Source organism: Falco rusticolus, chromosome 2 (assembly GCF_015220075.1).
Source record: "Falco rusticolus isolate bFalRus1 chromosome 2, bFalRus1.pri, whole genome shotgun sequence".
Taxonomy (NCBI): Eukaryota; Metazoa; Chordata; class Aves; order Falconiformes; family Falconidae; genus Falco; species Falco rusticolus.
In genome coordinates this window covers 95,124,702-95,148,110 of record NC_051188.1, presented here as the reverse complement: position 1 = coordinate 95,148,110, position 23,409 = coordinate 95,124,702, and the positions used below count along the sequence as shown (strand labels likewise).

At 38.7% G+C, this 23,409-nt stretch overlaps 1 protein-coding gene across 4 annotated transcripts; it reads left to right on the top strand.

The window, feature by feature from the left end:
• The first annotated feature begins 560 nt into the window (after nucleotides 1–560).
• MSL3 (MSL complex subunit 3) lies at nucleotides 561–22,970 on the top strand. 4 transcript variants are annotated; one of them, XM_037377469.1, is made up of 13 exons: nucleotides 561–709; nucleotides 2,647–2,729; nucleotides 3,316–3,411; nucleotides 3,980–4,080; nucleotides 5,012–5,103; nucleotides 5,898–6,020; nucleotides 6,458–6,618; nucleotides 8,574–8,732; nucleotides 9,196–9,458; nucleotides 9,856–9,965; nucleotides 10,150–10,249; nucleotides 10,740–10,824; nucleotides 20,835–22,970. In XM_037377469.1, the coding sequence occupies exons 1-13, from the start codon at nucleotides 611–613 to the stop codon at nucleotides 20,932–20,934; spliced, it is 1,572 nt and encodes a 523-aa protein (XP_037233366.1). In that variant the 5' UTR covers nucleotides 561–610; the 3' UTR covers nucleotides 20,935–22,970. The 4 variants fall into 4 exon arrangements, with proteins under 4 accessions (XP_037233366.1, XP_037233368.1, XP_037233369.1 ...); XM_037377470.1 differs by lacking the exon at nucleotides 561–709 and adding an exon at nucleotides 1,577–1,687; XM_037377471.1 differs by lacking the exon at nucleotides 3,316–3,411.
• Nucleotides 22,971–23,409: the final 439 nt, after the last annotated feature.

The following is a 23,409-nucleotide window of genomic DNA, read 5'->3' as shown; positions in this document are numbered from 1 at the left end:
ATTTTCTTGCAGGAAAGCTGAAAGAACCATAGAGAGGAAAACAAACCCTGGGGGAGATTACAACGTATTAAATAGTCATCCTGGAAGTACAGGGCGGTTCTTCGCTTAGCGGAGAAACAGCGTAAGGAATGGAAACCGCGTGGTGATGATTCGGGGAAGCAGTAACGGCGGGAGCAGGGCCGCCGTCGTTCTCGGGGTGCACGCACGCTCCCCCGCACCCCGCTCCCCCGGCGGGCACAGCCCCACGCTCACGGGGCGGCGGGGCACCGCCAGCACGGGCGGCAAGGCCGGGTGAGTTGCCAGGGCCGAGAGCCCGCGCCGTACCCGGCCCGAGCCCCGCCGGCCCAGGGCAGGCGGCCATCCTCCCACCCGGAGGGACGCGTCCCCTCGCCACCGCTCCCCCCGCGGTGACCAGCAGGGCGGGCACGGGAGCGCGGCCGGGCTCCGCGGCAGCCGCCCCTCACCCGCCGAGGGCAGGGGACGCCGTGCGCCGCGGCGCAGCCCGCCTCCGCCCGCGGAGCCGGCGGCCGGCAGGGGCGGGGCGGGGCCGGCCGGAGCACCGCCCCGCGGGAGGGGGCGGGGCTTCTCTCCTTTGCGCCATGATGAACAAATGACCTCGCGGGGAATGAAATTTAAGTTCCACCGTGGGGAGAGAGTTCTCTGCTTCGAGCCCGACCCCACCAAGGCCAAAGTGCTCTATGATGCCAAGGTGACCCGCCGCGCGCGACCCTGCCCCCCCTCCCCGCCCCCGCGCGCTTCCTCCCGCACGCGGCGGGGCGGGGCCGGCGCGGAGCCCGGCCCGCGGCCGTTGCTGCCGTTCGCGCGCTCCGCCGGGCGCCGCGCGCGCCCCCGAGCGGGAGGCGGAGGGGCCGCGGCGGCGGCGGCGGCGGCGGCGGGGGGGCGGCACTTGTTGCGGCAAACGGGTGCTGGCCCGGGGTGGGGGCAGCCGGCGAAGCGGCTGCGGGCCGAGGGCCGCCCGCCGTCACGGGGCCGGGAGACAAAGCGAGGCGGTGCTCGTCCCCGCCGGGCCTTTCGTGCCGCCGCCGTCGCCCCCCGGGCGTCCCAGCCCGCCCCTCCGGCGGGGCTTGTCCCCCTTCCCGCGGCGCGCTCCGGGGCGGTGGCGCGCGTAGCAGCCGTGTGCGAGCCCGTGCGCCTTCCCCCGGCGGGGCGGTGCGTCCCGCTGCCGGGGTGACGGTGACAGGGGCGGGCGGTGGAGCCCGGGCCGTCGGGGCCTTGCCCTCCGGCGCGGCGCCCCCGGGGGCTCGGGGCGTGTGGGGCGCTGTTCCCGCCGGCCCTTCTCGCTGGGCACCTGCGAAGGAACTCTGAAAGTTTTTCATCCCCGCGCTTACGTAGCACAGCTTGGCGTGTTGCCCCTCCCTGCTGCCCTGCGCTTACTGCCCTTCCTTCGGCCTTTCAGAACGGTTTAGATGGTCCGGGTGGTACGGGAGAGTATACAGAAATACGGTAGCAGGCAGTGGGTGGTGGACCATGAGCATTGCAGTAAGAGGTGCCTGACTCACTGGGCCGGGCCTTCATAGTAGTGATAGTAATTGTAGAGCTTTATGTAAATTTGATCTTGTTTTAGGGTATCAGTGGGACGCGAGGTGATCTTTCAGTGCCAAGTACTCAGCGAACTGAGTTGTGGTTTTTACCTTTCGTTTTGTTACGGAGAGGGATGAAAATGGAGGTACTGCAGCCAGATTCTTGACCAGATTTGTGCTTTGTTGCACATTTGCTAGTTGTGTAGATTACAGTTTTTCAAACATCTTTGATCAGGAGCTCCACCTTCCTGTCATATTTTATGCTGCACTTTTGTTTGTATATATATTTAAATGTTCTAACCACCTGAACAGCTTTAATTGCCGGCCCTAGAGGTCAGCTGGGTGCAAAAGATGATGGTGCCTTTTCTTCTTTACTTTCAAATACCGCAAAGTCCAGCATAACTGTCCTTGACTCCATCAATAGTTCTTATATTCTGAATTCTCAAATTAAAACATTACTGCAGCCTAACTACTAGGTGCATTTGGAGATACATGGTCTATTGAGAGCCGTTCAAGTGCAGGCAGAATTATTCCTTTGGTTCTTAACGATCCACCCAAAATGACTTTTCTTTTGAGGGGCAGGCCCTTTCAGACTGACACATTTTACGTGTGTGAAAAAGAGGAAGAAAACAAAGGCTCAGACATTCATAAAGCCTTTTAATATTTTGTGGCCAAGATTCTGTGTTGTTCAGAGAAGGTTTTCTGATTATATAGAGAGCGCTGTATTGTCTGTTGCTCTGACGGCATGAAGAGAGCACACAGGGGAAAACGTTAGTAGCCCAGATGTATATCTCTATATTTGTATTGTGATACTGCATTGTTTTGCATCTCTTTTTGTCTGACTTGAAAGCATGGGACACTTGAGGACAGGACAAAGATGGTTAGCAGTCCCCAACATTTAAAGTGCTCAACAAAACCCCTATTTTTTCTGACCGTTTAGTATAATCTGTATCGTGCTCTTATCAGTGTTCACTGGCAACATTGTATGTATATTTCATTTCCATAAATGCATGCTTCTTTTTTTCTTTGTGCATAAACTCCCTAAATGCTGGAAGGCTTACTTCCTCTAAGGTTTTTAATACATGCTATTCAATATTTGTTTCAGATTGTTGACATTGTTGTTGGAAAAGATGAGAAAGGCAGAAAGATTCCAGAGTATCTGATCCATTTTAACGGTTGGAACAGAAGGTAAGATCCTGTGTGCATGGTTTCAGTTCTTGCATTTTCTTTGTTTTATTGTGCAAAGAAAGGCATTGTGCAGAATATCGAAAGACTGACGTTTGCGGGAGTATTTTTTTGGTTTTGTGAATGCCTGTAATATTCTTGCTGGCGTTGACACATTGGTCTGTATCCATAAATTTCAGTGGATCAGTTTCATAGCCATGAGTTTAAACTTCATGGGATATCTGTCTTTGGCATATACTTGTAGCTCCTAGGTTTCCATTAATAAAAGGAGTTTATACTTTGTTAAATCTAGACCTGGATTCGTCGGTTATCAAGGCCACAGTACAGGAGTGCAGCCTCTGACTGTGATCTGTAGCATGTGTCGGTACTACAAACACTGTCACATGTTAAATCAAGGTTTGAGAGATTTTAGATAGCAACGTGAGAGTTTAAGCCATGTGGATACAAAAGGATGCAAACCTTGTGATAAAGAAGTTGCTTCTGAATGACATTAAAAAAGTGCTTTTTGGATTTAATATATGTTAATTTATTAGTAACTATGAGTGGCATGTATTTGTAGCTGTTGTTAATTTTCTTTGATCTACCTTAGCTGGGATAGATGGGCAGCTGAAGATCATGTTCTTCGTGATACAGACGAAAACCGCAGATTACAGCGTAAATTGGCACGGAAGGCTGTGGCTCGCATGTAAGAAATCCTTTTGGTTTCAAAATGAATGAGACATTCAGTTTCAGATTCAAACAAATACATCCAGGTGTCTACGAGTGAGTTTAGCCTCTAAGCTCACACTGTAGGTGGTAGATATCTACTTAGTACAGTCAGTGCATTCTAGAGAGCTACTCTCCTCATACTAAGGTAGATACCTCCATATTGTTATTAAACAACACTGTGAATGACTAACACTTAATAGCTATGTTATTTTAAACTATTGCTGCGAAATGCTTGCGTATGGGCTCTACATCCTCCCAAAGTAATGTACTTGAAAAATAACTTAGGAAAACCTGAAGTATTTTTCAGCCAAAGGCAATAATCTAATATTGGTTGGCCATGGCTTGAAGAACTGCTTAAAAACATGAATATGAGGTAATGTACAGACATTAAGGTATCCACTCTCAAATAAGCATTGTCCAAATTATTCCGGCATCAGTTAATGAAGATAACACAAACATACGTTTCCTGTGCATTTGCATGCAATGTAATCAGGATAAACAAATAACACTAGCCAAATTTCAGTGAACTATTTTATGTTCTGTAGGAGAAGAAAGGGAAGAAAGAAGAGACGTTGCAGGCTGCCTGGTGTTGACTCTGTATTAAAAAGCCTTCCTGCTGAAGAAAATGATGAAAGTAGTGAAAACTGTGAGCTTATTTTCATTCTTTGATAACCAGCATGATGCCTTTAACTTTTTGAGCTAGGTGTACTGTGCATGCTGTACCATGCTGTTAGGATGACACAAAGAGTATCACGGTCCTGTTTGAAATACATGGAGGCAGTCATATGTAGAGTGAGCACTATATTTCATGCTAAGCATCTCTTTTCTTGTATTCCAGAGGCTTTTCCTTGCATCACTTGCACTCTAATCAATGATTTCAGAGCTTAATGCTGCTTTGTTTAGTGTAGTATTAATAGGTGCAGGAAGCCCTCAGTTTTCTATTTGGTCTTGGGAAAGAAGACACTTTGCTTACTAGTGTTTCTATGTATTTTAGGGGGCAATAAGATGATTATTTTTTTTACCACCCCAGTCCACATGGCACAAGGATCTGTTTCTTGTCAGCTGACTGGCTGATTTCACTGTCAAGCCAGATCTTTAATTTCATAGGATTTTTCTTTGTAGCTTGAAAGCCAGCAGGAGCACTGGCTGGCACTTGGCTGATGTTCTGGCAACTGTTGCTGCACAGATCCAGACTTTCCAATTGGATGATTAGCACATTAATCCCCTGTTCAGAACTAAAGTCTGATAAGCGTTGAGAAGATTTGTTCAGAAATGTAGGGAGCTTTTAAAAGTGAGTGGTTTTCAGTTACAGGGGGTGCAAGAATACTTCCTGTAAATCTCTAAATGTCTTCTCTTACATCTTTAGAAAGTTTATAGTTTGCTGTAAATAATATTTATGTGTTTAATTAAATCAGAATTATTTATCCTCATTAAATAAGACAAGCTAGTTGTGCTTTTTTGGTGGGTTGTTCTTTGTTTTGGTTTTGTTTTTTTTTTTATTGAGTCCTGAAACTGTTTGGTCTTAACCTCTGCAATGTAATGATGTGAGATAAATATGTGAAATCTCTTTTACACAGCTATAAGTAGTTCTTCTTCTGATGACAGTGATGAAGGAACAGATGAAGAAATAAAAAGTGAAGAAAGTGACATAGAAGAGAGGACAGAAATGGTATATTCATGAGCTCCTTAATAGAATTTAAACAACTGTATTTGAAATTCTGGAAAAATTGAAGTAGATGAAATATAGGCCACAGTTGGTTATTTAGCTGGAATTAAAAGGGTAATTTTCCTATTCCTGGTGCTTACTGTGGTTGAGTTTTTGAAAATTGTAGAAGATGCCATATTCTTGTAGGATTCTTTGATATTAATCTAAAAATACACATTTGGTTCTTTCCCTCCCTTTCTACACAGAAGGCTTATGTAGAAAGAATGTGGCAAAGGGGGTTATCCACATTTGTGGGTGCTGTAAAATTTTACTGGTCTATGCAAGTTGGACAAATCCTAATAGGAGCAGGATCCTTTCCGGCTTTTGTATTTTACTGTGAAATGGATCTGTCAAGTCTGGTCTTAAATTAGAATGTGGAAGACTGACTTCAAGAAAAAAACATTTATTTTCTCTACATTATTAAAAATAAAGTACAGCATGAACATTTGTTCTGAAGGTCTGTGGAACTGAACTACTACAGTGTGGGTGATCTGAAGCAGCAAAACCAGACAAATTTCTGTTCATTCTTTTGTGCTAAATACTTCAGTGAATGCTAAGGGGAAAAAAAGTTTTAAAAAATGAATTTGCAGATTACAGTAAGCCATCCACTTAAATATTTACTATACTATAAAAATAAAACAATTTTATTTCTGCATGACAAAACTTGATTGTATATTGTATCCTGACTATTGAAGTTCTTTTTTGCTAATATTCATAAGCACAACTGATACGTTGTTTCTTGCATTGGTCCATTGTAGAAAGAAGAACAAGACACTCATACAAAAAGAGACATGGAGGAAAGAGCAATAAGCATAGAAATTCCTGAAGTCTTGAAAAAGAAGCTTGAGGAAGACTGTTACTATATTAACAGAAGAAAACGGGTATGAAATGAATGTGCAAAGTGTGATCATCAAAAGTAGTTCTTGTGTATAACAACTCCCGATTTTTTTTTTTTTTTTTTAACTTTATTGGGCAGTATGAGGAAGAATAAAGAGTGTAGGGAGCAGAACTCAATAGCTAAAACAGTGAGTTGTCATTATATTTAAGAATCTTAACATTTCAGTACCCAATTGTGTTTTAGAGTACAGGTTGTTTTTTTTAAAGCTGGCAATGTAGTAAGCTTGTTAATCTGACCATGTTTTTGTTTCTCTAGATATTTGTAAAGGGTTGGTCAAAATAAGGGTTGAAATTAATCACTCCTGAAATAACTGCATGCAATTGGGACTTACTAAACTAGTTGGTACACTACAAGCTCCAGTTTTAGCTTGGTATACTTACTAATTGTTTTTAAGATATTAATTTGTTGTTTCTTTTTTAGCTAGTGAAGCTTCCTTGTCAGACAAATATAATAACCATCCTGGAGTCATACGTGAAACATTTTGCTATTAATGCTGCTTTTTCAGCCAATGAAAGATCTCGGCACCATCAGATGACTCTACATGCTAATATGAATCTTCATTATGTGCCACCAGAGAAGAAGTAAGTAATCTTTAGTCCACAAGAAGAATGGCCTGGCAGTCTGTGTTCTGTTTCAAGGCTGTTCACTTCTGTGGACTTATGCTGTGATGTATGCTGAAGGAGCTTAAAATATTTGACAGATACCTGTCTACAGTACTACAGTAATACTGGCAGTTTGTTTATTAGTGAGAGAGTCCCTATACTCTGAAAAGTCATGGTGCAACAGCATCGATATCTTCTTTTATCATGTGAGTGATACAGTTCTTGTAAATATTGTGACCCGTTTTGGAAGAATGTGTTGCTGTTTGTGAAGAACTTTTTGAGCACTGAGAGAGTATCTGACACGAAAATACCCTGCTTAAATAAAACTGTACAGATTCAAATTTTGTAAAAGATAAAAATTTAATATAAGCACTTAGAGAGCTTCAAGTGCAGGTGATTTTTTTTTTTTTTTTTCTTTTCCCCCCATGGGATCTTAAATCCTAGAGTCAACATATAGGGAAACAATGTGTTTAATAACACCAATCCTGCATCTTATTTGCAGTTTTCTCAACGGAGTCGTATATTCTTCTACCATGCTACAAATGCAGTGTTTTTGTTAATGCTGCATGTTGGCAGTATTGTGGGGTTTTTTTTGTTGTTTTCTTGTACGTTAAAGGATTTCAATCTTAGATGGGACTGCTTCTTGACCTAAGTCTACACTGGGGTAGAATCTTGGATTTTATCAAAAAGAAGTCTTGACTTGTTACCGTGTTCTATTTCAATGGTTGCTATTGCTTGCAATATTGTGGTCTATGCAAGTGTCTTGATTTATATTGGTGCCTTTCATTATTTGACAATTGGTGATACTTCCTTTCTTTGTAATGTAATTTCCCAAACAAAGAAGTTAGATGAGACATCAGAAGTATGAACAGAAGGTTGTACGCACATTATGATTTTTAGAGGTGTATGTTTAAGTGACTTTCCTTATTAAAGCACAGTCTTTATTAAGAAAATGTGTATAATTTCAGTGATCCATTAGTAGGAGAGATCCAGCTGACAGCTTATGTACTGCCCTTACTGCTTTAACACAGCAGGTAATTGACCTTCTCAGACGTGATAGAGCTTCTGCACATGATGCTTCCCTGACCCAATTTATATGTAGTATTTTTTTTTTTAAAGCTGTAGTTCTAGCAGGTGGTATGTAGTGGTAATAAGAGGTATGGAATTTATTAATGTGGGTCATTTTGGCGGAATCACATTCCTGTTACCATACACATACATGCACTTGAAATGTGAGGGACTAATACCTTCATAGAGGTGAAGGTGTTGCAAGTGGGCTGCACTCAGTGTTCTTGGTTCTGCTTGTAACAGCGCATCTGCTCACCACCTAACACTGTGAGTCTTTTACACAAGCCTAAAACTGAAATTCCTCTAAATGTGCTGCTCTGAAAGTGTCCTGTTGGAGCAGGTCACTGGAAACTGATCTCCAGTGCAAATGTATCTGGTTTTGTTGGTTCACTGGCTATCTCTTAAGCACAGCCTTAACTGCATCTTAGAAGCTGTAGACCAAGTTCTGCATACGCTTTTTACACAAAGATTCAATCTGTTGAGTACTTACTTTCTCTGGCAGGTGCCTCTTCTGAGCATTGTAAACTTGGAGAGACAAAATAATACTTACATGAAGAACATCTGACTGACTTGGTTTACTGTAGATTTTATTAATCCAGTAAATAGTAACACAACCGAGCAATTGTATGATACGGTGAGAGCTTATTAAGCAGACTTTTGAAATTTGTATTTCTGAAGTTACCAACAGCAATTGCTGTCTTTATGCTTTTAATCACTTATCATTACTTAGTGATGAAATCAGCATATTGTAGTTAACATGTTAATGATCTGTATTAAAGGGGAATCTCCTACAACTACACTGAAAAATTGACATGCGACTCTGAAATTCATTATCTGTTTTTTTTTTTTTTCCGCCCCCGCTTTAGTGTTGAGCTATGTAAAGAGATGGTGGATGGGCTGCGAATAACCTTTGACTTCACACTTCCATTAATTTTGCTCTATCCATATGAACAAGCTCAATTTAAGAAGGTAACTTCATCAAAATTCTTTCTTCCCATCAAAGAAAACTCAACAAATACTAACAGGTATGTTGAGTAAAAGAAGTCTAATACTGCTTATCTCCTAAGGAAAATGCAATAAAATATGGTTATGTGTTCAAAATGGGATGATATTCTCACAGGGTTTGACTTGAGCGTTTTATCAGGATGATAATAAACTCTTCTTGCTTGCCTGAATTCAGGTTCTGAATTTCTATCTGGTTAATTCCAAAGGGGTTTATACTGACTGGTGTAGAGTTATGCTGCAACTTTGTGGGGGAAAAATTATGTTGAAATGTAAATTTGTATTCATTAACTTGTAAATCTGGAAATAAATATACTTCTGGAAAATAGTACTTAAAAGAAGGCCTCATCACTTTGATAGTTATTGGGAGGAGATTGTCTAATCTGAGTAAGTATTTAACAAGATCTGTGAGCCTAGAAGAATCTCTTTTGGGGGAAAACCACTGATCTAGAGATCACTTCTGTAAAGCTGCCTTTTATTTCTTAGAAATCAGGAGGAACTTTCCCCAAGTCCTCCTCTATTGAATCCTCCGACGCCTCAGTCAACTGACAGCCAGCCTACAACAGGGGAGCCAGCCACGCCAAAAAGACGAAAAGCTGAACCTGAAATTCTGCAGTCGCTGAGGCGTTCTACGCGCCATAGCTCTAACTGCGACAGGTTATCGGAAAGCAGTGCTTCCCCACAACCTAAACGACGGCATCTTGAGACCCCAGCTTCTATGCCAAAGCTCTTCTTGCACCTGGAAAAAAGTAGGTTTTGCTCTTTAAATTGTTGCTCTACACAAACTTACATCTTGTTGGGTTTTTTCCTTCTTTTTTATCAGTGCCATGTGGACTGCGAACTGAATGATTGCAATGGGAATTCATTACTTTTTGTATCAGTTATTTGTTTCTAAGGCTGTTAAACCAAAGGGGGAAATACAAAGCAATATTCTCAGTACATCGGTACTGTGTTTCTCAACAGAGTTCAAGGAGTCGCTTTTCTGTGAGCCTGCTGTAGGATAGCGTATACTGAATTCCAGTATTTAAGACTTTAAACGTTTTAGCAGCAGGCCTTAGTTATGTTTAATAGTTTACAGTTCCATAAAACAAATGATAAAATCTTTCTGACTTCTTTTGTTTTGTTTTTTTTTTTTCCCTTTTGAAGAAACCCCTGTCCATAGTGGATCATCTTCACCTATAACTTTGACTCCTAGCAAAGAGGGGAGTGCAGTTTTTACTGGCTTTGAAGGTAGAAGAAACAATGAATTGAATGAGGTAACAGATTTTTGTTACTGTCCTAGATTCAATGATTAAAGGTTTCATGGACCTCAGAGCAGGGCTATGTAAGAAAAAGTTTTGTTTGTATTACTTATTTCATCTTTGATTTTTAAATTCTGTACAGACTTTATTTATGGTGCTATAAAGATTTCACAGCCAACATTTTAATGTTTCGTGTTAGGTTTTGTCCTGGAAATTGATGCCAGAAAATTATCCACCAAGTGATCAACCGCCACCTCCTTCATATATTTATGGATCTCAACATTTGCTACGGATGTTTGGTAAACTGATGTGGAACTATGTGCTTAACCAAAATTGCTTGATTTGTTTGGGCTTTTGTTTTGTTGTGGTTTTTTTGTTTGGGGTTTTTTTTTTCTTCCAGTGATCTTATCTGTGCGATTTACCGTTTGCTTTATTATATTTAGTTTTCTTCTTGGAGAAACATACATTTTAATCTGTTTAAATCTCTTAGGCTGTTCATAAATTTGGTTTTCTTTTACTGGCTCTGTAAGCCTTCACTTAACAAAAGCAAACAAGCATTACTTCCAATATACTATCAAACATCATTAAACCAAGCATTCACTTTCTCAGCACGTTTCTTTGTAGTGAGTCTTTGAAAGGTCACTGAAGGATCACTGAGTAACTTGCAAAGAAAAGCGGAGGCTGCAGGGAGAAGAAATTTTTATATTCTTCTTTTCTGTAGAGTGGATAAAAGTAATTAGAAGCTGCTTTTACAAGAACAGGTGTAAACATTATTTCTCTTATTTACAGTAAAGCTACCAGAAATACTGGGGAAGATGTGCTTTCCTGACAAAAACCTAAAGGCCTTAGTAAAACACTTCGAAATGTTTCTGAGGTAATGTGACACAATGTACCACAGCAATGTTTACATTCTTAAATAGATCCTAAGTGTCCTGGAATGACAAAGGATTTTTACAATAAGATGTTAGTTTTCTATAGCTACAAGAATATGATAAAATTAATATAAGATTTTAGAAATAACAATAATATGATAAAATTAATATAAGATTTTAGAAATAACAATTTGAATAAAGATTAAACCAAGATTTCTTTGATTCTTTAATGCAAATTGAAGGGAACCTGAGCTCCCTAGTTTTGATAAACATAGCGATAGAGAACTGAAGTATAAACGTTTGTTTGGTAGTATGTATTGAAGAACAAGTTTGACTTAGTTAAGTATTATGAGGAAATACAAACTCTGCATTGCTAGTTTTGAGAGCATAATCTGAGAGTTTTGATGTTGCTTTTATAGTAGCAGGGGGAGAAACTTGTGGTTTAGAATGTTTCTAATTATGGTAGGTTTTTTTAAAGAAAAGACTGTCCTAACTGAGCTTTGAACGGAAAGTTTTCTCTGTTATGCAGTGCAGTGGCTTGTAGAGGTACCCAAACTCTCTCTGACCATGCTTGCTCCATGGCTGGAGTCAGTATGGTCATAACTGCACCATGATCAGCTTTGTTTGTGAGGTACTTTAGGTAGTATCTGTGCATGAAATTGTACCAGTAGTTAAAATGTGTGGCACTATATTATGCAGCATCAATGCAGTGGAAGATAAATTTTCAAGGGAAAATTTAGAGGAGAAAGTGTTGTAAATGGTCAACACCTGGAACAAACGTGGAACTCCTAACTATGTTCTGGTCAAAGGCTTAAGTAGTCACCTACTGAGAAGTAACATAATGTAGTACTAGCATATCAGAAGTCCTGTTAGAGATCAGGGAGGTAAAACTATTAAAATGCTTTTACTTTTAATTGTTTATTGAAAATAAAAGCTGTCTTAAATTTCAAAGTTTCCAAACCACAAATTTTTTCTCTTGAAGCATTTAATTTTCAAGTTTTGCTGATTCCTTTTTTTACATTTCTATTTTGTCAAATCCTTGTTAGTATCCAAAATACCTTTACGTTAAACAGGACAGTGTTAGCGTTTATTGTTGGAAACCTGTTTTTGCTTGGTGTGAATATTATGTAGGGTGCTTAACTTGCTGTGGATCAAATCAGTTTTTACCAAACCTCTGCCTGTTCAGATTCTTCTGACTTGGTCAGAGCAGGTCTCTACTCTTTAGCATCTTAAATGCAGTTTCTTCATACTGAGTCTATGGATGAGCTCTGGTTGGGTGGAATAGGAGGAAGGAGGAAACACATCCCCCCCCACCCTCCGTACATGTAGGGAGCTAATTAAACTGAAAGTACTAGTGGTAGTATCCATGTGTCTTACTTTTCCATCTGACCATCTTGTTGAAATGTGTAGTCATCTATAAGTAGAAATAAAAAAAATAAATCAGAAGGCGTTTCCATATAAGCGTTTTTAGGTCAGGTAGAGCTGTGCTTTTGAAGCAAATCTCTCAGTAGTGCCCGCTTACCATGCTTTGTCTTGTGCTGTGTACACAAGCTGCATTCCTTTTGGAAAACACTTAACCAGTAGTGTGCTCCAGTGCTAGTGGGCATTCAGTCCTTAAGACCGGACTACAACTAAACTGGAATGAGCACCCTAAGGCAATCATTGTGTGGATATTGCATAGCTGGTACAACAAAATATCGAGGGATGTGTGTTTCTTTCCAACTGCTTTCTAAGGCAGCATCACGTATGTCTTGCTGATGCAGTTCTCAAGGTTTGTTTTCTGTGGTGAAATAATTATTTCTCTGGTTTCATCAGAACTGGTCAAATTGAGAACCTTCCTGAAAAAACATCCATGTTACAGTTACTGCTGTAGGAGGCATGTGATCTTGGGTAGCTTTGTGATAAATACTCTTCTTAGATTAGTTTCCTTACTGGGCATGCTACTGCGTATTCAAATAAGTAACATAAACTCCAATGCAAATTATTAGATTTTTTTTCTTTTTTTCAAGTGTGTTGAAAATGTGTTCTTGGCACGTCAGGATTTCTTTCATTTGGATATTTATTTCCATATGTCATTGAAAGTGGTCAAAATTAAATTTTCTAGAAACCTGTTCAGACTTGATTTTTATCACAGAAATACGTCTGCATTAGCTGGTTCTCATCACAAGAGAAAACTTGAGGCTAAGGTGAAGCATTGTCCTTTATTTTTCTAATAGCAGAAAAGGGATTGAAGCTGTCTGCTTGCATTAATAAAACTGTTTCTGAATCTTCCTTTGAATTCTAGGTAGAATAGTCCAGGCAAAGTAGTTAATGTATTTTTAAAGAAAACTTTCATGTGGTACACAACTGATTTAGTTCTGGCATAGATGCTGATTTAATTTTGACTTAAGATTTTATGGCTGAAATTTACAGTTTCATTTCACATTTGCATTATTAATCTCATGTGGGCTGAGAAACAGATTTAATAGAACACTTCATCTGGAAGCTTGTTTTGAGTTTACTCATACTTGATAGATGCATTAAATTCACTTTGAGATGCTACATGGGTAGTTTTTTCCAGTCATGCCCTTAGATTGCTGCTAGACAAGATTGATCTCAGTTTCCCAGGCAACATATATTTTTAAGGGATGTATGAAATGGACTTTTTTCGAGTTTCATATTAAGTAGAAGCTGTACTCTTTGTGCTTAGTGCAGCTTTCTACTAGCATGCATAATGAAACTTTCTTCATGGAGAACATGAGTATTTATTTCTCAATTATAGAATTTGCACAACTAAAAAAAAAATAGTTTCTCAAATTAAGTGCAAAACTCTTAGTCTTTGCCTCGAAATTATTTAGCTTCTGAAATAATTTATAATACTTGCAGAAGAACAACAGCCTGAAATGGACTTCAGTGACAAACACGCCAGTTTGTTTCGGTGAATTTCACTTACAGCTTGAGTTTAGTCCTCAGGAGCAAGCAGTGGGAGCTAACACAGTAACTGGTGTGTACTAACTGCTGGTCTTACTAGCAAAGGACCCCTGATTAAGTCTTCTGCCTGTTAATATTTTTTGAGATAGAATCATTATTGCCTTTTAACTAATACAATTATTTCAGCTGTATTTTTAATTAAATGCTCTGTGTGCTGTATTTTACAACTTCTCTGTACTGTGAGGTGCGTAGCGTGCCTCCAGGGGCAGCTTGAGTGATGAGAAATGGATAGGCAAGAAGCTGCCAGTTTGTTTCCATTGATTTGAACACATCCTTGACTTGAAAATCTGTTTTGGGATCAGAGTGGTCATTTATCAGGACTGTTGACCAATAGGAGATACTTAAAAATTAGGAGAATATAACATGTCTGGTTTTAGAATAGCAAGACATCTTCACTGAGGTAATTCAGTTAATGTCATTTGCATTTTAGAAAAAAAAAAGCAAAACAAAATGGTACAGCACTTCAGAAAGCCATAAGTATTTTGTAAGCGACGAAGTATTTCTAAAATAATGCTTCTTAAATTTCTAATACATTTTTCCAGATGAGGCCAATATGTATTATTTCAGATTATGGAAAATTGCATTCTTAATGGTCAAAGACTTCAGTGTTGTTAAAAAGCCACCACTGATATTTCAAATTCAGTATATCCTGTAAGTTGTCTCTCTTGTTTTTTTTCCTGATGTTTTACAACCTGGTTGTCTCTATTGTGCCACTCTGCTCCACGGGTAGAAAAGTATTTTAATACTGTTGAGCATTTTATGAGAAGGAAGCCAATCGGAATGTGACCAGACTAGACAACTGTGATAATAAAATGTGTACGTAGAAAGATGACAAATTGTTTGAAGTAACTTTGAGACTTCGATCTCTGGTTTTGATAGCACAACATTTTTTGAGTATCGTAATTTTATTATATGTAACTGCAGTGGTGAATTATGACCACTAGTCTGTGCTAATGTGCAATTAATGAGAGGTTATTAGTGGCTTTCTGAGAAAGAAAAAATGAATCATTGCACATGGTGAATGGAATAGAAAAAAAAATTGTATTTAGGTGAAGTTGCTTGTGAAGGGAGTTCCTGGTCGTTGCAACTAAATAAAGTTGCAAGATGGCAAGTGATTAAAAATCACTTCTTGCAAGATCACAAAGAATGCAATTCTGCTACTGTTTCTTATATTGATTAGGGCTTTTCTATTTGCCTGTCAATTTTGGGATTAATTGGTTACTTGACAAAAGGTACCTGTGCAGCATAGCAATTACAACATACTAGAAAACCTTATGGAATTAAGAGCCTAAACGTGAGAAAACCAAGGTTCTGAGTGTAAATGGACAGTTGTGTGTTTATAGGCACAAACAGGTAAAGGAACTTTTTTTTCCTAAAAGTTTTGTAGCAAAGGAATTCTACTTGCACAGTGAATCCATATGCCTTATTTTAGGCATTACTACTGTTGTATTTGGGCTTTGCTGTGTTCATTGACTGGGATAAAGAGGTAATTGCTATTTTGGGTCCTCTTGAACTTCTGCCACCTTTATGTTGAATGCTTCTTAGTCAATGAGTACCTGGTATTGTACTGGTTCTTATTTTTGGTAGGCTTTTTTTTGACTGGTTTGACTGCATAATCTGCTTGTGTGTACTTTCTGTTCTTTACTAAGGTTTGATTGCTTTGCCAAAAATAATTCCTGAAACTTCACCATGTAGATTGCTTGTCTTCCTTCTGCTTGCCAAACTGTCAGGTGCCTGGGTATTTGAATGAATGTATTGCTACATATAATAGCAGAGGCTTGGGTCACGCATCTAACTGAAAAGTTGTCCAAAATATTTTTAAGTGTGTTATGGTAGCTTTTTTTAAAAAGCAAATCTAGGACTTGATTCTGGGATCTGTGTTGGCCTTGCCAAAAGCGAGTCGTCATCCTCAAGACCAGCCAAGGACTGCTGTATTGAGCTCTTGTAGGGCTGTTTTCCCAAAAGGTCTAGTAGAAGTTATCACTTCTAATTTTCACTCAGTCTGATTATTGGAAATACTATGTTGGCAGCTTGGCATCTTTGGAATTCTTTGCACTTGCTCTTTAAAGGCCAAGGAAGATGACCTTGCTTTCTGTATGTGGATGAGTGACAAGACTCCAGTCAACGAAACAAGCCTGTTTGTTCCTTTGGTGTGGTTCTTGAGACACTGGATATCAGAATAAACATCTGAAACTTTGCTTCACTTGTTTTGTTGACTGCATTGGGCTGATGATGAACTTTGTATGGGCAAGCTTTTACCTTGAACAGCCTTATAGATGGAGACATGCCTGTCAGTTGGAGGGGGTGGGGGGTAGGTGGTGGCATACACTTTTGTGTGAAACCAAGCCTTTTAGCTTTCAAATCCTGCGTCTGAGTAGTAGTCTCGGAAAGGAGATAGCTTCTTAATCTGCAAATGACATTTCTTTTGATGAGGTGACTCATAGAGTTAGGATCCATCATGCTCTTTAAGCAAATTCCTTTAGATCATTACAATTGCCTTTCAAACAGCATCTACTCCAGGCCACTGATCTCATCAAAGCATCTGCTTACCTTCTAGAATTCTGTACCGTGTGTAAGATGTCACCTTCTTGGAAACTTTTCCTTTTAACACTTTCCTTACACCTTTATGTCTGAAGTTGTCCTTCTTAAAATCAGTAAAGTTTTCCTTCCTTCATAATTTCCACACTTTCCAGGCTGCTCCTGAGCTTATTCATGTGATGGTAGCTGAAGTTTAGAAGAATGTTTTTCTTCGTGCAGGGGCTGTTCAGGTAATAGGTTGTGTTGACGCTGCTGAGACAAGGACATTTTTGCTACCAGATGATGCTCTTAAAGCTCATATTAATTCAGGGACTCTGAAAAAGGTTCCTTACATACATGTGTCAAGTGGGCTTTTAATGTGGGTAATGATGGTTCCGTGCCTCTTTTTGCTAGATCTGCCTGCATAACTGTCAGCCAGATGGTAGTGTATTTGTGAGGGTATTGCTTGGAGTCACCTGGGGTAAGCTTGCTTACAGACTACCACACTTGAAAATCAGAACACAGAAGTTCTTCAAGCTAGGTCACCCTTGTGTCTGTTTCCCTTGTCTCCATCCCCTCTAGTCCTTCCTGGAGTGTTGTTATTCTAGGAGCCTTGGTAGAGAGGTTACTTCTATGTTCTGAGCATGAGTGTAAAGCATAAGTATTCTTTTTGCAGCTGATCATGATGAGAAAAAAAGGTGCAGTCTTAACAGCAGGATGTTTATGTGGACCATGCATCTAAAACTCAATTACTCATGTGTAGGTGTATGCATATGAACTCTGTAAAAAGTGTAAAAATGAAAAAGGCAATAATGCAACAGGTGACTGAATTAATCAGGTTTGCAAGTTAAAAGTAATGAAACAATTCATTGCTCTGAATAGCTAAATAGCAATGTGCTTTCTGATCTATAGCTGAACATTGGCTCAGCTTGCTAAGTACAGCTCCCTCTGTTTTTAAATCTCGGCTCCTGACTTGCAGGTGCCGGTGTAATTGATCTTTATCCTATTTCAGCTTTTCTGAGGGCAAAGCATTAGTGAAATACCCAGTAGCTAAGAGTCTTATGAGACTCCTAATATTTCTGTGCCAGCTTTCTGCGCTGCAATGTAGTTTGAATAGAAAGCAGCCTCAGAAGGGCTACTGCGCTTTGTGTACAAATATACAAAGGATTGGGACAGAAGCTGATCCTTGTGTTCTGTTGCTTGTTTTCTCCAGCTTCTCTGCAGAAAGTAATTTGTGTTTGTCAGCTCTGGGGTATTTTGTGTTTCACAACTGTTATATTAAGAACAGAGATGTACATTTGACTGCATGCATTCTGCCTGCTCTTATTTTTATATTTTTTTGAGTTGTGGCTGTGCCACAAGCATCTCAGCTAAAATTCCTCATCTTTACCAGCTGTCACTTTAGCTTGCACCAAACTGGCATTTATGATTGATGATCTTAAGCAAAAGTCAGGAAATTTGCAAGAGAAAATGAACCTGTTTCCCATTACTTGCCCTTAAATTTCTTGGAACTGTTGTCTACTCAATGTCCTCTGAAGGTTCCTTTGTTTTATTGATGTTCTGTTAAAATATAGTCCCTAGTATGATCTAGCACTTGGTTCTGTGTTTTACAGAATGTTATCCAGTGACACTAGGAATTTGATTGGCCTCTGTAATTTGTTTATCTCTTGAAGTCATTAACAAGTGCTATTGGAGAATTATTAAATTCCATTTGTGTCTCATCTTTGTCTTGTGCAGCCTAAGCGTGTTAAAAGTTATACTGAAGTCTGTTAAGTTTTAAGCCTTATCACACTCGCTTCATACTAATCCCACATATCCCAGTAAGTGATTGGTAGCTAAGTAGTCAGAGGTTGTAGCAGTTACAACGTTCAGGTATTTTGTTAGATTCTAAACTGCTGTGATTTCAGTACTTTTTTTGTAGTGGTTTTCCTAGAGGAAGGGGTGTGTGTTTGTAGTGCAAATGAATGACATGTTTCAGTGAAGACTGGGAGGATCTGATTGTGTGAATTGTTTTTGTGTTTCTTTAGATTATTTTCTGGGAGTTATCTATCTCATGAAAAATAGCATTGTATAAACTATTAGACGGTTTATGGCCTTGGTAAGCTTAGAAAATTAGGTGGTGAATGGTTTTAAAGACAAGGGCTAATAATCGCTAAGTAATGTCATTCAAACAGTGTATTAATCAACTATCAGTGATTTTAATCTAATTTGTCCTATTTTTTTTAATTCAAGAAAAGAATAAAACTATTTTTTTTCTGGTTTATTCTTTTGCCAAATTTTTAATTTGGATTTCCTTAGTAGTTGTGACTTAGCATTGATTTTGACTGTCTTTTGTTCTTTCAGGGGAAAATATTTTGCTGCTGGTTTTATTTCATTTCTTTAAATGCTTTTATTTCTGTGTCTGAAAAATTGGTATAATGCAACTAATATGCTGTAATATTAAAAGCAATTTTTTTGATTTGGCAAAAAGTTTTCATAGAAATTTTTTAATAATGTCTCAAACTTAATTATGTAATCCCTTCTACTTTGTGCTATTTAATAAAATCGGAAGCTACTGTTGGACCCAGTGAGAAACTAGCACAGTGTGAATACCTATACGTGAAAAGTATGCTAGAGTAGGATTGCATGAATGAAGACTGTGTGGAACTTTAAATTTACTTAGCTCTTACACATTTATTATTATAGTTTATGTGGTGTCAGTCTGTGGCAGAGCCAGTTGGATCCTTGCTTTAAAGAAAGATGAGAGATCTTACTCTCTTTTGGCAGTACCTGCCCAGCTGAATACTGCCAGAAATAATAGATAGACGCTGTTATGGGTCACATAACGGAGCCTTTTCTGCCCAGTTCCTTAGGTAATACTTAAAACCAAAACCAAGCTGCCATTTGATCTTCTGGGAATGTATCGGTTGGCCAGCCAGTTCACTTCCCTCTTTTAAACCTTGAAACTTTTTACATCAGAAACCACCCTAGGTCCCTCTATAATGTTAATTACAGAACTCCTATGAAATAAGGAAGTACAGAAGAAGTTGACAAAGTGCCTTCTAAATAAATGGTGACACACTGAAGGATTGATTTCTTCTAAAAAAAAAAAAGCTTGTATTTCTCACTGCTTTTTTCCTAGAATTAGTAGGATGTAACCAGTTATTCTTCCAGTTTAGCACTTGTCTGACGCCCATGTTTAAGTACAAGGATTGTGTGTGTGTGTAAAAATCAACCTTTTTTGATTTATCTGTGTTTTTGTGCTATAACTTTTATGTGTGAGCTCTCAGCAATTAATATATTCCTGATTAAATTTAGATTGCCTTAAATAGAGAACTTTGTCAGTATTCTTTGATGCTTTGGCTCTCTTAACATCAAAGGATATGCCTAGTTCAGACAGTATAACTGTGGGTGAGGTTGGAGAAATGCTATGATTTTACTTGCATTCACCTATACATTTTTTTTTTTATTTGGACTTTCTTGGTACAGAATATTGGTTATGCAAAACTGGTATTTTTAGCTTCCAGTAGTGAAGTTGTCTCCCTAGCCAGTGGTTCTTGAGAGAAACCAGATTCTGCAAATGATATTGTTCCGTTGCTTCCAGCTGAACTCAAACAGAGAATCTGTAGCTAACCTTTTGCCATTTTTATTGATGCTGATCTTTAATATCCAGATATTTTTGAAGGTCTGTGTTTTTTTTCTGGAAAAACAGTTTGATCATTTCCTTCAGATCCATTTTACCCTTTTGCCCCAATTTGCATACCTGGTATTTTGTTATAAAAAGGAAAGAACACAGAGGATATGGTCATTTTAGCTCTTTATTACTTGTGTTAGTAGCAGAACTGTTTATTTTTGTTTTCAGTCCTAAACCAAAGAAAGAGTTGCATGTTAGCAGGGCAGAAAGACATGATAAAATATTGGGTGCTTTGCTGTTTGAATATTTGAAGACCAGCTTGCAGAAATCTGAAATTAGGGAATTGGTTTTGCAAAAGATGCATTTTGTCTTTGAGAGCCATATTTAAATCAGAAACTATGAGAGGCAGAGACCCTAAATGCACAGGCACAAGAAACAACAAATCATAGCTTTACTTACTTTTTAAAAAATATGGTTTGACTTAATCGTTACTGGCCATTTATATAAAACACTGACATAGTGATAACTGAAAATCCTGTTTTTGACATAAATGAAAATTTTATGTTGAACAGGTGACTGACAAGTTGCAGAAAGATCTTTTCAGGTTTTTTTTCTTCTGTGATAGTTCTCTGCATTCTTTTTTTTTAGTGTAGCTTCAACTTGTGCATTTGTTTTTATTGAGCTTGAGCAGTTTTTTTAATGCTATTTGGATTTGCGAATGATAGGGCAAGGCTTTTCTCACTATGTAAAACTTGTAAAAATAGGGCAAGCCTTTTGTATGCCAAATTTCAAAGTGTAATAATTCTTAATTCCCAGGCTGTGGTTTTGCTAAGCTTAAAAATTAATTTGAAAATAGCTTTTTGTCTTAAATGTTTCATGTTCTGTTCTTTTTCTGGTGTGCTTTCTTCTCAGGTTTTTAGCAGAATACCATGATGATTTCTTCCCAGAATCTGCTTATGTAGCTGCATGTGAAGCCTACTACAGTACTAAAAATCCTCGGGCAATCTACTGAAGCTATTAATAAAGATTAAATCTTACTATATGTAGCCCATGACAATGCTATTTTGCCACATGGCTACAAGATGAAAAAGGAATTAAAACAACTTCTGGAGCTGAAGAAATAGGAAAATATTTTCTGTGATTGTTGGATTACTTGGGAATGGAGAACTTCTTTTCAGAGATTTCTATAGACTACGTTGTGAGTTGCTTAGAGAACTGAATATAACTCTGACTCCAAATGAACGAAGAAGCCTTGTTCTGACTTCTAATGCATAGGACTGCATAGGACTATTAAAGAGCAAAGGAAGCAAAAGCAGATGCATTAGCAACAGGACATTTTCATGAAGATAGATCATCATGCTGTGTTTCATTTTAGCTCAACCTCTCCAGCCTGAGAAATAAGACTTGACTACACAGTTACATGAAGAGAATGCATAAGTGGTATCTTAAGCATTTTTTTTTCCTCACAAATTGCACTTCATTTTGTGGAACTGTCATGACAGAAAAGATTGCTTAATGTAAAGGTGTTTTTGCTGTTTGGCTAGCATAACATCTGCCTCAAGAATGACTTTGTTGCTTGAATGAAAGATGTGTTGCTTGCTTTGCATTTTGCAAAGGTGTTTATAGCTCCTTTCATAGTAAGGCTGCCAGAGTTCCAAGGAGAGCATACGTTGCCAGTGATCCAGCGTTTACCTGGCAATAAATGATTTCCAGAGCCATTATGAAAGAGCTGATTTTTTACAAATAAGCAGAGAAGTTGATAAAGTGATGGCAGTTTAACTGGCAAACACTTCTTAATAAAGTTCACAGTGGCTGCTGTGTAAATGTGTGATGTTGACTGTCTAAACCATCTTGTTTGTGCTTGATTAGTACTTTTGAGATTACTAAGTGTGCATACAATGAGGTGAGAGCATTGACAACATAGGGAGAGAAACCCTTTCTGTATCACCGAGTCTTCTACAAACTTGAAGGATGTCTCTTTAGCCAGTTTTAAACACTAGCTCTGGAAATAGGAATTCTGTGAGAAATGGGTTCCTAGAAATCTGACAACACATCCAGTAGAAATTAATTGAAGTATCATTCTTGTCTTGTCATCAAAACCTCAGTCGTGACTTAGAACTCTGGCCTTCAGAATCCTCTGCTGTGTCAAGACAGACACAGATTTTAAAAGCACTGGGAGAATACAGGACTCGAGGCTCATAGAGTACTGCATTAATCACTCTGTAATCCTGCCTAGTTCAGAAAACTTCCATTAGAACACTTACCGGTAATGCAAAAGTCAACATGTTCCTCCCAGAACTGCAGAAACTAGTAGTTAGGAGGAGTCATCTTTCAAATGTCAATGGCAAGCTTAGTTTAAGAGGCCAAAGAAAATCTGAAATCTACTGTTGACATTCAGTGTCACTCCTGACACACTGGTACACTCTGAAAGCTTTTGAACTGAAAGGATAAGGATTACCTCTGTTTTAGCAATTTAGGTTTTGCCTTTAAAAAAAAAAAAAGTAAAAAATATGTTAAACTTAATGGTTGTTGAGTGAGTGTTTGGCATGGATTCATGCAGATTTGGTGATCATTAGTTCTAAAGATTACCATGTAGTAGTAGTACTCTTTTTTTTTTTTTTAAAAAATTTTTTTTATTTTTTTTTTTAAATGCATTTCTGTTGAACCAAAAAAAATTCCTAAGCTTTAGTCTTTCTCAAATTGCAGAAGTTTTGAATCTCTAGTAGAACTCAAGTACCTCAAAATCCACTTTCCAAACATATTTCATTCTAGGCTTAGGCCCCGTTTTTCTAAAAAGGCAGTTCAACAAAATACTAATGACTGTCTAACAAGATTAATCTTGGAATACTGCCTGGAATGCTCAATCCTTTGTATTGCAGAAATGTTTGTGTGTAATATGGCAAATCTGTTTTTGTTCCACTGTTAGTACCTGTGAGTATAAGGCAAGTTATGAACAGAGTTTAAACCATATTGTATGGCTGTGTTTAATGGTTAAAATGATAATTTCTGCATGCAGAGGTTATTAAAACTGTTGGTATTGCCTTGTCATTACGCTGTGATGATTCTCAAAATATATGATGGGGGGGAAACATTTGAAGGTCTAGTTAATACAGCCTTATGTGAACTAACCTCTCTGTAAAATTCTCTCAAAGCTGCAGTTGGATATAATATTGCAAATGGTCTTGCTTTCGTAACAACAAAAAATCTTTTCTCAAAAGTAGCACCCTTTTGCACTTTTTGACATGACTTCCCTGGACACCATTTCTGAATTTAAAAAGTTTAGGTTTCTGTATTTTATTACAGTAATGCACATCTTTGACAACTCTACCCTACTGCCACTCTTCTTTTACCGCTTTCCTATTTTTATACCCGATTTTTTTTTTTTTTGAAGCAGTGCAAGAGGCTTGCAAAAAAGTTGAACCAGGTTGCATAGGAGGGTAGTTCTTATTAGTCTTAAAATGTAGAGAGACTTATGACCCCCAAAATT